General features: G+C 41.0%; 5 protein-coding genes across 5 annotated transcripts; 2 read left to right on the forward strand and 3 right to left on the reverse strand.

Moving 5' to 3' along the window:
• Nucleotides 1–7969: 7969 nt before the first annotated feature.
• On the reverse strand, nucleotides 7970–9039 carry N7525_002035 (putative mitochondrial folate carrier protein Flx1; the record flags this gene model as incomplete). The annotated part of the gene is made up of 3 exons (XM_061212147.1): nucleotides 7970–8601; nucleotides 8628–8867; nucleotides 9027–9039. The coding sequence occupies 3 exons, from the start codon at nucleotides 9037–9039 to the stop codon at nucleotides 7970–7972; spliced, it is 885 nt and encodes a 294-aa protein (XP_061071373.1).
• Nucleotides 9040–9517: 478 nt separating this feature from the next.
• On the reverse strand, nucleotides 9518–9912 carry N7525_002036 (uncharacterized protein; the record flags this gene model as incomplete). The annotated part of the gene is made up of 5 exons (XM_061212148.1): nucleotides 9518–9539; nucleotides 9591–9635; nucleotides 9689–9717; nucleotides 9789–9821; nucleotides 9886–9912. 5 exons carry the CDS (start codon nucleotides 9910–9912, stop codon nucleotides 9518–9520), a joined length of 156 nt encoding a protein of 51 aa, XP_061071374.1.
• A 359-nt stretch (nucleotides 9913–10271) lies between these two features.
• Nucleotides 10272–11495, forward strand: N7525_002037 (U2 snRNP complex subunit HSH49; the record flags this gene model as incomplete). Its single annotated transcript, XM_002557301.2, has 3 exons — nucleotides 10272–10291; nucleotides 10340–10715; nucleotides 10791–11495. 3 exons carry the CDS (start codon nucleotides 10272–10274, stop codon nucleotides 11493–11495), a joined length of 1101 nt encoding a protein of 366 aa, XP_002557347.2.
• Nucleotides 11496–12026: 531 nt separating this feature from the next.
• On the reverse strand, nucleotides 12027–12479 carry N7525_002038 (DUF2015 domain-containing protein; the record flags this gene model as incomplete). The annotated part of the gene is made up of 2 exons (XM_061212149.1): nucleotides 12027–12346; nucleotides 12425–12479. The coding sequence occupies 2 exons, from the start codon at nucleotides 12477–12479 to the stop codon at nucleotides 12027–12029; spliced, it is 375 nt and encodes a 124-aa protein (XP_061071375.1).
• A 544-nt stretch (nucleotides 12480–13023) lies between these two features.
• On the forward strand, nucleotides 13024–13781 carry N7525_002039 (uncharacterized protein; the record flags this gene model as incomplete). Its single annotated transcript, XM_002557299.1, has 5 exons — nucleotides 13024–13066; nucleotides 13138–13232; nucleotides 13316–13339; nucleotides 13408–13529; nucleotides 13610–13781. The coding sequence occupies 5 exons, from the start codon at nucleotides 13024–13026 to the stop codon at nucleotides 13779–13781; spliced, it is 456 nt and encodes a 151-aa protein (XP_002557345.1).
• Between the last annotated feature and the right edge of the window lie 208 nt (nucleotides 13782–13989).

A 13989-nucleotide genomic window follows, 5' to 3' on the forward strand; every position in this document is an offset into this window, starting at 1 on the left:
CTCTAGCGGAGACACCACTAGGTGGATGATTAATTCCGGCACTAGTATATATATAACCTCTTATCGATCTATCTTTATTAATTTTAAATAGTGTGTTTTGCTAGTTTCCACTACTACTAGTGATACTTTTTATACTAAAGGGTATAGAGATATTATCCTATAGCTACTAAATTAAGATTAGACTAATACACTTACTTCTCTTATATTAAGAAAGGTATAGTTGGCTCTAGAGCTAAAATCTAGTTTGATTTCTATATCCGCCCTTAATAAGGAAGATATTAGAACCTAGATAAAGAGTGGTTTTATAACTTTTAAGTATTAAGATACTATTTCTAGTATAGAGTCTGTTATTAGTTATACTATATACGAAGGAGAATACTACTAGTTAAACTATAATAGCATTAATAAGGTTAATACTATACTAGAGTGTAATCTAGTTTCCGGGTCTCCTAACTCTATCTTTGCTACTAAGAGAAGCTCTCCTATTTCTATAGATCTTACTTACCGACATGTATACTATACTAGCGAAGACCGGGTGAAAAAGATAGAAGTTTATATAGACGGAATTATAGGGGATTGTTAATGGGACCCCCCCCCCCCTATTAATGGGACCCCCCCCTGCCTGAAATTTAAGTTACCGCCTTCCTAAAGTAGTAATATCATGCCTCGACACCTACACCTACCTACCGCCCCCCTTACCGCCTTCGAGATTTTACACCGCCTTCGTCTCAAACTCCCCCTAACACTATAGGACGACAGCAGATACCTGCAATTTGTATGCAAACATAGTGTGAAAATAAGTCACTTTTGTCCTATATAAGTTGTAGGACTCGAGTAGTAAACAGTCTGATAATACAATTCTAGTTTATATATATTATCCTACCTTCTTCTAACCTATTTTTCCGACTAAATCTATTAGTTTTAATCCTTTTTTTTTCTATTATTCCTATCTAGTTTTTGTCATTTTAGTAACTAAAATAGCCTCTTTAGGCCTAGCTTACCTTAATTCGTCCGATTCGGACCCCGATTCGGACTATAAGATCGTCCCCGAGTCTCTACCTACGCTACTAAGCACACTACTAAGTATACTACTAAGCCTACTAAGCCTACTAAGCACGGAGACCTTTATATTCCCGCTTCCTCTAATCGACCGCTTATATAACACCGCTAACGAGGGTAAGGATACTATTAATGATTTTACGCGCCTATATAGCTACGCTATTATATTACGCCGGTTAAAAAAGACGAAGAAGGGGGTTATAAAGATAGTGCGCCTTATCTATAACTATAGCCGGAAGCTTAACGCCTATAGGGATCGGTCTCCTATAAAAAAACGACTAAATACTATAATAATCGCGTGTGAATGCCTATTCTCTATAGCTCTTCGCCTAGATCTCGAAACTAATCTTTAGCGTATTATAATTAAGAACCTATCCTATAATTATTAGCTATCGCCGGTATCGACCTATCCTACCTAGCGCGCCTTAGAACTTAAATATAAGAAGGATTAGGTCGAGACTAGGCTTTAGCTAGGCCGTTTAACCTATTAAATGCTTATTAAGATACGTAAGGCTAATCCTAAGAGTGCTTTTATCTCGCGTGATATTTATAATACCCGGTTTAAGCTAAATAAAGTGTTTCTTATAGGGCGTATACTAATCTAGGTATTGCTTATAGAACTCCCGAAGGATAGATTATAGATCTTTAAGTACGAGCTCGATGATTAGTCTTATATTACTACTTTATTCTATATATATAAGATAAGTGTCGTAATACTAAAGTAAAACCCTTAGCTACTCTTAATAGACTATACTTATAAGACTAACCGTTACGGTCTCCCCTTACTTAATATCGTCGGCTTCGTAGCTACTAGGTAGATATACTACCTTAGCTTTACGTTTATACGTGATAAGTATAAGGATACGTACGAAGTGATACTTATATATCTTACTAAAGTATATGATTCCCTTAGTCTTCCTTACCCTTCTACTATTCTTATAGATAAGGAGAAAGCACTCTATAAAGCAATTAAGGTTATCTTTCCTAATATAAATTATATAATCTATATCTAGTATATTAATATAAATATTATAAAGGTCGCTCGCCCCCTTCTTAGTGATTAGGTTACACTAGCCCGGCTTAGTCTCTCCGAGGCTACTCCCTTTTAACCCTAAAGCCGTCTTACCTAGGCTAAGGAAGATCGTAAGAAAGTCGAGGCTAGGTAGAAGAAGATACTTAAACGCTAGAACCGAGTGGTATACGCTACTACTACTCCGGAGTTTAAGCGTTAATAGTAGGTATTTAAGGACCGCTACGCTAACCTACTATTTACGCTATTACTCGCTTATATCTAGGACGAATAGCTAGATAACTACCCTAAGCGTTTCCTTTATATCTATACTATATAGTATCTCTATTTTAATAAGGTCGCTACCTCTTATACGGAGAGTGTATATTAGCTAGTTAAGTAGGGTCTACTTGTTTTAAATAACGATTTACTAGTTATACTCTATAGTTTTAACTATACTATTTGTGGGCAATTCTTAAAGATTAAGTATAAGCTTAATAACTAGAAGATACGCACTCCGAAATAGCGTAAACGACTTTATTAGCTACTTTATAGCTAAATCTTAGTACGAGCGATCTAATTCACTAAGGATATATATTTCCGATTCCTACCTAAGGTAGATAATAAGCCACAGATTCCTCTACTCTATAATTGTAATTCTAAAGATATAAGTGGGTTTCCGTATATCTATATCCTAAAGGTATACGATAATAAAGAGCGACAATTAGAACCGGGTTTATTCTACTAATAATAGCATTTATATAGTGTCGGCGTTACCGCTCTAATCGATCCCACCCTTCTTATATAGGATCCCCTTCGTGTACGACGATAAGGACGCCCCTAAGGAGCGAGAAACTTCACTAGCTAGTTAGCTATCTAGCAAAGCACTACCTAGCAAAGTGCCACCTAGGATATCCTCTCTTCGCCGGATCCTCTTACGTAGGATCGTTCCGTACACCGAGATCCTTCGTTATAGGAGGAGAGCCGAGGACGAGGACAAGGACGAGGAAGGCCGCGGGGACGAGGACGTGGACGGGGAGCAACTATGATAGAGGGGGGTGAAACTGGTAGTGTAGGCCAAGGACGGGGTCGAGGACGGGGGAAGCGCGCGCGGGGAAGTGCATAAGCAGCGTATTCGATCTGTATAAGTAAACAAGTGCTTAATTCGACAGAAATGTACGTTTTTTTCTGAGCAAAATGCATGTTTTTTTACTATATAAACCGGAATTCCTACAGTGGTGGCAGAAAAAAAGGCAGAAAACTCTGCACTGGCAGAAAGTATGGCAGAATCCGGTGTCGCACCCGAATAGGAAGGCGGTACTGAATTCTCAGGCAGGGGGGGTCCCATTAACAATCCCCGAATCATATTAGAACTAGGAACTAGTGTCACTTTCCTATACACTCCCTATATTAAGGGAAAAGGTTATACTTCACCTTTTAGTAAAGTTAGATCTATCCGGTCTAAACCTAGTGAATTTATTTATCTTAACGTCTAGGGACCGATTTTAATTAGATCTTATAGTAAAGAGCACTATTTTATCACTTTCACTAATAATACTACACGGTTTACCTAGCTCTTCTTACTAAAATCTAGAGCTAAAGTTATAGAGAAATTTATATAGCTAGAAGGCTATTTAAAATCCTAATTCTCTTTTATTATAAAGAAGGTGTATAGTGATAATACTCCTAAGTATAAACCCCTTACTACCTATCTCTCTTTACGCGGTGTTTTATAGGACCCTACCCCCCTATATATAAAGTAGCTAAACGGTGTCGCCGAGATTAAAAATTGTCACCTTATAGAACCGCTTATTACTATTATAACTAAATATTAGCTTCCGAAGTATCTCTAGGGCTATCTTCTTAGTGGTATAAACTATACTATAAATAGACTTTATACCTCCTATATTAGTATATTACTATACGAAGCTCTCTATAGGAAGAAACTAGATTTATCTAATCTACGCGCTCTTAGGTGCTAATACTAGTTCTTAATTCCTAAAGAGAAACGGGCTATAAAGCTAGATCCGTATATAGAAGAAGCTCGGTTTATCGCCTATAACGAAGGAGATAACTATATATTGTATAATATTCGTATAAAGAAGATCGTTCGCTCCTATAATGTGATTTTTAACGAGAATCTAGCACTAAAAGACCTTCCTAATCCTACCTATAACCTTAATATTACTAGTTAGGGTAGTGTAATATAGCTTTAAGTATAATAAGGAGTTTTATCTCTCTCTAACCGTTATATCCTAATCGATTTTCTTAATAAATATGACTACTATAGTGATCCGTTTTTATTTAATAAAGAACCTATTTATACTAAAATTCTTCCTCGACGTTTCGAGTCCCCTCCTCCCCCTACTATCGAAGATATAGACGATATAGATCTCTTTAGACTAGCGAGTCTACCCCTCGATCTATCCGATCTAGCCGTACTTTATAGGATCCCGATCCTTTTAGAAATAGAAGACCGACTTCTAAATCTAGATACCTTCGAGATCGACGACGAGGTTAAAATAGCGGGTAGTATTAGTTCGAGAGTAGAGGTATAAAGTGGTTAGGAGGCTAGTTATACTAGTTAGGATACTATATAGATTTCTTCTCGGTAGGACTATTACTTTATAGACTAGATTCCTAATAACACTAGCGATATAATATATAGACCTTCTTTATCTATCCCTATTAATATATCTATAGACCTAAGACGTTTAACTAGACTAAAGAAGCCCTCCTAGGCCTATCTTAATAGTCTCGCTTCTAGGACTTTCTTTGATACTAATATGTTATAATTTATTACTAGCTCCTTAGATATCTTAACGAAGCTTTTTGCCGCTATTACTTCTAAAGAGTAGTACGCACCTTCTAAATTGAAACCGTAGGATATTGGTTTTGAACCTAATGGTTAGAAAGAAGTAATAGTCTACGCGGAAAAAGATAAATAGCTAGTAGCTATATATAAAGAGCTATCCCGCTATAATAAAAATAGCACTTAGAGAGTTATTTCTTAGTTAAATTCTAAAGGCTATAAACCTCTTACGCTTCGCTAGGTGTTTAAGATTAAATATAACGGGACGTATAAAGCTCGCTTAGTAGCCCGCGGTTTCCGGTAAGTGAAAGACCTTAATTTTTATAAGGTTTATACTATCGTCGCTAAGCTAATATCGTTTAAAATCTTTACTACTATTGCTATAGCTAAACGCTAGCTTTTATACTATATCGATATTATAATAGCATTCTTATATATAGAGCTAAAAGAATCTATTAAAATTAAACTTCCCGAGGGTATATAAGATAACTATCCTACTAATTAACTTATTAAATTACTTTAAAAAACTATCTATAGACTAAAATAGAGTCCTTACGAATAGTATTAGCTTCTTTATAACGTCCTAATCTCTATAGGATTCCACCGGATATAAGTAGACTATTCAATTTTTATAAAGGACGGTCTCTATATTATAGTGTATATTAATAACTTACTAGTTTTATCTCCCTCTAAAGATATAATTTAGTATTTTAAGACTACTATTTCTAGATATTTTAATATCTCTAATAAAGAGATCCTAGAAAGATATCTGGCTATTAATATACACTATAGAGATAGCGCAATTTATCTTTCTTAGTTAGACTATGTTAATTAAATTCTTACCCGATTTAGTCTTAAGAAATATAATGCTATCGCTACCCTAATAGATGAGAGAGCGGTTTTGACCCCTTTTGGTAGGACCGCTATAAAGATATAGATAAAAGAATATTAGATAAAAATCGGCACTTTAATTTAGCTAATAGTGTTAACTAGGCTAGATATCTTATTTGTGATAATTAAGCTTACTAGATATATAAAGAACCCTAGAGAAGTGCATTTTTAGGCCCTAAAAAGGGTGTTTCGTTACCTTACTAGATCTAAAAATCTAGCTATTTCTTTCTTCCTAACGTTAAAGGTAGATTCTCTTACTACTAAATCCACTCTCTACGGATTTTATGATATAGACTAGGCTGGTCTATATAGCGAAAAAGGGCTTTCTATATCCGGCTTTATCTTTAAGATAGCTAGCGGTCTAATTTCCTAGACTAGTAAGAAACAACCCTATATTGCTCTATTAATAATAGAGAGCGAGTATATTACCGAGGCACTTACCGTTTAAGAAACGCTCTAGCTTATATAACTACTTATTAAAATTAGTATTAAAGGTTTCTTAAAAAAGCCAATTCCGATTTATATAGATAATAATAGGGCGATTGCGTTAGCCTTAAATCCCGAGTTTCACGCTATAACTAAATATATTACTATCCGGTTTTATCGACTTCGTGAAGAAGTAGCTGCCGGGTTAGTATGCTTCGTGAAAATCCTAATAGCATAGATAGCGGCCGATAGGATAACTAAACCCCTTACTAAAATCATGTTTCGTCGCTGGCTTTCCTAGATTAGTCTCTATGAATACCGGAAAGATTAATTTCTGGTTTATATACAAAAATGGGGGGTTAAATCTATCGTTCGAAAGCACTTGTTTTTACTATTCTTATATCTGGTTTTTTTATTGGGAGAAGGGTGGTTGTTAACTATGCAGGTCAGATAGTTATATGTTCTGTCGTGGGGGGTGTTGGAGGTCACGTGACCTCCTCACATGCTCCCTCACACTTTAGCTAGCTCACCTGTAGATAGTTTCTTCTCTTCTTCACGCATTTCATCTATTTTCCAGAGCACACTACCTTTCCTTGTAGTCTGTCTCTATCAATATTAGACTTCCTAGCTATTAACTCTATCTATATAATCTAGATCTACTATTATACTAAGCTTTTAAGGATAACTTATACCCTTAGGGTACTTCCTATATTAGTAGGAATACTTAAAGAAATAAAGTCGTTATAGAGGAGTAATATCTCGATATTATATACTATTATTTTCTTTATTATTTATCTTCGGAGGTTAGTAGAAGTAAGATATAGCGTTAACCTTCTTTATACTTAGAGGTATAGTACTTTTTAGTAAGCGACTATATTATTATAAATTAATAAGGGTATTTTAAAGAGTTACTAGTAAACTAGGCTTATAACTAATAAATAAAAGAAGTGTACTATATAACTTAATACTACTACTATATAAAGGGGTAAGAAAAGTAAAGCGAGTGTGATTTATAAAGAGTAGATATACTTAGCTATTTAACCTATATTAGGCTTATAAAGTAGCGCTAATAGCTTAGTAAGTGACGCCTAAGGCTAGTAAGTAATGCCTAAGGTAGCTACTATATAGAGAAAGTAAAAGACTAAATAAACGTACGGGAAGGGAGTAATTCCGGCCGACATAATATTTGTTTCGGTATCTAATAGACTAGGACTTAGGACGAGAGTCGATAGAGTTTTCTACCCAATATTTCCGACTAGAGATCTAGGCGTATTTAAGGATCCTATAGTTACCGATCCCTTCCCCTTTTTCTTTTCCCTCTCTATACTTAGTATTTTGAAACAAATGCACTCTTTACATTGAAGATCTGGCAGGCCACATTAGATATCTATACTAAATAGGTATTTATTTGTGTTAATAGCGAAAGAAGTATAATAGTATAACAGCGGGGCCTATACCCGTGTCTACCTAGGTAGCTATATACCTAATATATGTAAGGCTGTCAATCCTTACGATTAATTGGGGTTCCACTATTATAGCTTTTTTTCTAATTCCATAAATTGACTTAACAAGCTGCACCTTCTTAGTGACAAGAGGGGGGTGGAGCAAGAGCGAGGAACATATCTACCTAAGTTAGGATTTTATCATGTAGTGCGTTCCATATGCACATTAGCAGGGTATAATATAAATCGATGAAAGTACAGACGTTGCTGTAAAATTAATAAGGCAGGCGGTCTCTAGTAAGATCAAATTGACATAAGCATGAGTAGGAATTAGTAGGAAGTATCCCATGGATTTTGCGCTAGCCGGGATAGGTAGACCTTGGTATTCTCGTATACCAGGAAGGTCACCCACGTGCTTGGAAGCACTCGGAATAGATTTGGACCAAGACCCTTATAGAACCCTGCGAAACCCTCTTGTGCCCATACCTGGGAAAAGACATCAGTGGCCCCACGGTAGATTAGATGGGCCTCATAGGTTTGCAACCGGGACCTAATTACTTGGTAAGGATACGTCACACTGCCAGCGAAGACTTTTGATAGACCGGAGATGGCAAAAAAATCAACATTACCCAGCACCCGTTCGGCGCCCAAATGGCTGCTTTCAGTTGAGCCCATGGTATTCATCGACCGTAATCTGAAAAGTTTCAATTGCTCGTATGCCATAAACTGAAGGGCACCATGGCTGACGCCAAATAAGGTTGGTATGAGACCTCGGTAGAAGCCTGGTATTCCTTCCACCTGGTATATTTGTTTTGCTCCAGATGTAAATGAAGCATACGCCCCCGGAGCATGGGAACCCGTTGACAACATGCGAGTTTTGATCACCCAGATTGGATTGGTGAGGACCGACGTAATGACGCCTAAGGGAATCCACAGGTTAATTGAGGAATGGAGGAACAATGCTGAATTGGACATGATATATGCATACCTGCACTGCCAGATGCGAGAAAATAATCAGAAGACGTGAGAACCTGCTCCCTCTCTTTATGATAGATTCGAATACTATCCTTCAAGCTGCTGTAGCATAGAAAGTACAAACCCCAACTTGTGGAATTTCCGATAAGATTGGGTGTAAGTCCCCGGTAAAAAGCAGCACAGCCACCCTCGTGGTAGAAGATCTTGCGAATGATTCGCAGTGAACCCCCAAGTCGGGAAGATGATCGATCGACTACATATACCAGACCGGAGTTAGTTACTCCATACCCAAGGAGAGTCAACAAAATATCAAAGCTTGCCTTGTAGCCTTGTTTTGATCATGTCAAGAGGATGTAGCGTCAGAGTTGACACAACTCCCGCTGTGAATCCTGCTACGGTCTCCACAAAGGACGAGGAGGAGCCATCTTGACTAGTCATGAACCTGCCTTAGATGAAAAAAGAAAAGTCCAATGCGCAGAGACAGAGAGGTAGAGACGGTAGAGACAAAGGGGGAGAGTATATGGGGAACGATGGCAGAGAAGAAGATAAAAAAGCGATGAGGTGAATATTCCAAGAACATCAGAACATGTGACCGAGTAGTCCAAGAGTAAAATAACATGTGCACCACAACATGCCTATCTTCTCAGTTTTCTTTTTATTTATTTATACACAGCTCAGTTCTTCACTCCAAATTACCACAGGGCTACAGCATTTCCATACCAAAGTGGACAAATATTGGGCCAAAGACTTAAAAATACAAAATCAACCAGCTTTCACGAGCTTTAAAAAACCGATATCCGGATAATCAAACCAATTATCCCTCGCAGAGGGAATAATTGAGAGACTGGGCCGTATCCATCCCATCCATATGTCCTATATCATTTCCTCCAGTCAACGCGTCGTTTACGCAAGAGGCGAGAACAATCTAGGTATCAAGTTAGTCATAACAGCTGGAACACAAGGACCTGGAGCTTACCTGAACAACGTCGGCTTGGGCTCGCTATAGGTGTAGCCTGTTTTTCTTTTGTTTAGCTTATTGTGTTGAATATGCCAAAGCAGTATCTAGTGACATACCCAGATAGACAATCAGAGGCAAGTATCCGCTAGATGGTTATCGCCGGTCAGCTCGGAGGATGACATAGAGGTGTTATGAGGCTCACTAGTGAATTGCAACCCGGGAGATATCAATGACCTTCGAGACGCGCTCCTAAATAGATTGGAAAGAGAGAGTTAGAAACCCGGTCTCATGGAGGATCGGGGTTGCAACTAACCTTGGTCTCCTCGGAAAATTCAACCATCGTGAATTTGGTTTATTGAAATTGATGGTATCAAATAAGACGGAAAAAAAAAGAAATAGATCTGGTATTGGTTCAAGGTCGGATTCAAGTGAATAGAATGGGTGATGTGGTTGATTGAAGTGGAAACAGGGAGGATTTGCGGAAATCAAAAGTTTTCGGAAAAGGTCACTGATCATCCCTCAGCTCCGGCTTTCCTTCACTTTAACACTTGCACACCTCATTATCTCTCCACTTCCACTCAAGTTAGTTAATTAGTCTACCTTGTTGGTCCAAGTTTTATTAGGACTTTCACCGATTGAGCTTCCATCCTTGAGTCCTTTTCCTTCCGTGGGAGCTTTCCCCCCTCCAATTAATTCACCATGTCTAACGCAAGGCATTGGTAAGGCCCTCTCTCCCCACAACAAGACCGCATGCTAATTCAACCCAGGGAACAAGATAAAGAGGCAACCGTGTACATCGGAAACCTTGATGAACGGGTCTCGGACAGCCTGGTATGGGAATTGATGCTGCAGGTTGGGCGCATCGTTAACGTCCATCTGCCCAAAGACCGGGTCACGCAGTTACACCAGGGGTATGGATTTGTTGAGTTCATCAGCGAGGAAGATGCCGAATATGCATCGAAGATCATGAACGGAATCCGTCTCCATGGCAAGCCTATTCGTGTTAACAAGGCATCGGCTGATAAGCAAAAAACTGTGGAAATTGGCGCTGAGCTGTTTGTGGGTAATCTTGATCCTATGGTTGCCGAGCAGGTTCTCTTTGATACGTTCAGCCGGTTTGGCAATCTTGTCAATCCGCCTAAAGTGAGATCTCCCCCGGATATAGCAAGATGGACACTGCTGACAGCCTTTTTTTTTTTTTTTTTGTTATTATTACAGATTGCCCGTGATGACAACAATCTCTCTAAGGGATATGGATTTGTTTCTTTTGCCGATTTCGAATCCTCGGACGCGGCTATCGCCAACATGAATGGCCAGTACCTGATGAACAAACAGGTTTCTGTACAGTATGCATACAAGAAGGATGGGAAAGGCGAGAGACATGGTGATGAAGCAGAACGAATGCTGGCAGCCCAGGCTCGCAAGCATAATGTACAGCCACCCACTCAGCAAGCTCCGCAGTTCCCTGGCACTGGCCCGGGCGTATCATCAACGCCGGCCATGTCGAATGGCGACATCTCTCGACCCTTGAGCACAGCCCCGTCACAAACACCCGATGTAGGTATGAATCGGGGTGTGACCCCAGCCATGGCTCCAGCTATGCCTCCAGCTTTGCCCTACCAGAGTGCGCCTCCTCCAATGCCTTACCAGACCGTTCCCCCTCCAAACCGACATGTCCCACCTCCCGTCCCTTCACTCAATACGCCACCTCCGGGGCTCCCAGCTCGGCCTCCGCCTTCCCAAGCTGGCTACGGCGGCCCACAGACCTTTTTACCACCTGGATTCAATGGTGCAGGCCAACCGCCCTTCATCCCACAGGCTGCACCTCCCCCTGGGTTTGGGCCGCCCGGATTTGGACCTCCATCTGGGGCCCCTTCATTGCCACCGGGCTTCCAACAGCCCGGATACGGAGGCAGTCGGTGATTCCTAGTGGCCTTCAGCCTCGAGAGCCCCTCCTCCCCAAAGCTATGGACTTGTCACTATGGGAGGTAGAGGGTCCTTTTTTTAAATGATTTGATGACCGAAGGACCAAAGCGCTGGTCCATGTGTTTCATGTTCTCTTGCTTGGCTACCTCGAGCATGTTTATTGGGGGGTGGATCTAACTGTGCCTTGGCGCTGTCTGGGCTATTGGCAGCGTTGGATGGTCGTTGGATGGTCGTATGTAATATTAAGTCTCTATTGGACATGCACAAATCCAGCCAAACTAGTTGTATTTTGATAAAATTCAACTTAATAGGGTTCAATTGCCAAAGGATCTTGCACAGATAGAAGAAATCCACTGAACAAAGCGGTAAATCGTAGTACTTCAAGCGCTCTAGCAGCATAAAGGACATATTACTGGGCGAAAGCCGTAACCTCTATTTGTACGGATTCTGTTAGTGAGATGCTTTCTGGCAATGGCCCCCGACAAATGAGGGGGAAACGCTCGGACGGTTGATGTGGTTGTAGGCGAATCACGAAAATGAGACGAATTTTGGGTCGATTGGCCGGCCGTCAGGTCCGATGTCATTCTTTGCAAATCGTTGCTCTGTAAAGATCCGCCGTGCTTCATCAAAATTGACCCTTCGGCTCTTCATAATCTTGATCACTTCGGTCTTTGCTCGTTGATCCAAGCCAGCCCTCGAATCCCCGTCTGCAAGATTGGCAGTAATGTCGAATTGTGACGAGCTCAGGCCAGCCTCGAGATCGGCGGTAAAACTTGAGGGAAGGCGGTGATAGAGATAATCAGGTACTTGGACTAATGGCATCCACCGTGACCGAGTGAGGTATAACGCTATAGTGAAATTAGAACCAAATCCAGTATGGATGATTGCTTTATTTCCCTTAAGAGTCGGAAATATACTCGACCTACCTGTTCCACCGATGATAACCGAAAAGAGTAGGAAATAGAAGAGAATGTAGGTCATGATGATGAGTGATACCGGTCAAGGTTCCGGCGTGTAGTAGTAGTGTAGTATAGAGCTTTGCAATATTGCGGAGGGTTGGCGCTCTTGAAAGTATTTTGCCGAAGAAGAACTAAGAGATGATATGTCCCGTCAGGCAGTAAGCCGTGTCAGGCAGTAAGCCGTGTCAGACAGTAAGCCGTGTCAGACAGTGAGCCGTCGATGGAGAAAGCATAGGAAGATTTAGAGTGGTTGTTGTCACTAGAAAGGAGAGTCCGGGGGCAACGTCAGCATCGCGTTCATATTATTGGCAGCCTGGAGGTCGCCGGAAGCTGTCAGTAATGCCTTATTTAACAGGCAACACGGCATCAAGGCATTCAAAATGTTTGATATTGAGGCATTAAGGCAGAAAGGCAGCAAGACTATTCCTAAAGTAGCGGCCTTAGCGAGACTCCGTCCAATCCGAGGTCTTGGCATTCAAGACACACACAATTTGATCGACGTGAAGACGGTTCTGATAGCGATTTCGATCTTTCAATTCTCCAACTCAACATTCCCTCTCATCACAATGGCCTCAAACATCTCCAACGATCTGGTCTGGCAGATCACCCGTACGTCCGACCCTCCGCATTTTTCCAAAGCTTTTGGAAATCGAACTCTAGCTCATCAATATTTGGAATAGGCAACCAGAACGCCTTTCTGGTTAACCGTAACTCCGGCGGTGGCTTCCAGTTCTCCCGGGACCCCCTGAACCTGCTGAACAAGCACTCCTACAAGGTACGGGCCTCGGGGATTAGACGGAATGGGTGATCCTCTCCGGGAAAGCATGGCTAACGAAGGTCTCTTTTGGCGCATTATAGTATGCCGGTTATGCCAACAACAAGGTAATTATGCTCTACGCCGCTGGTGTTTTCTTTCCTTATCATTTGGCGCTAACTATTCTTCCTTCCAGGCTGTCGGTGTCCAGGCTACTGAGAACGGTGTCGCCGTGACCACCAAGAAGCCCAGCAACCCCCAGCAGCCCGCCCAGAACTTGGTCACCGTGACTTACGGTCCCAGCACCTCCAACCGCAAGTAAGCCGGACCCGATTTCTTATTCTTCAAGACACATGGTCGCTTTCGCGACTCAGTGCTGATCATTATCTACTCTCTAGGATCTACAAGGGTGTTGCCGACAAGACCGCCAAGAACAACTACCGTGCTGATCTCCGCGAGGAGGCCGTCGCCCGTGTCAGCGCTGTCCGCCGCTCCCAGCTTCCCAAGAAGGATACTCCTGCCCAGAAGCCCCGTGGCGCCAAGGCCCGCAAGGCCGAAGAGTCTGAGTAAATTCGTCTCGAGATGAGGCTGAATTGTTGACCATGAAGGATCGGGGATTTGGGGAGGAGACTGGATAGGCGTATGTAAAACGCTATGCTGGGACTTGGAAACCATGAACCATGTAATCTAGCAGTCTTCAAGGACAGAAAAGAAAGATCAGTGTCCTGTCTGAGACCTTCTAAAAGAGAAAACAGATTTCCCCGAAAAAGGAAAACCA

The sequence above is a fragment of the Penicillium rubens genome (assembly GCF_028828025.1).
Source record: "Penicillium rubens strain IBT 27055 chromosome Unknown utg000001l_segment0_segment0, whole genome shotgun sequence".
In the NCBI taxonomy this organism is placed as follows: domain Eukaryota; kingdom Fungi; phylum Ascomycota; class Eurotiomycetes; order Eurotiales; family Aspergillaceae; genus Penicillium; species Penicillium rubens.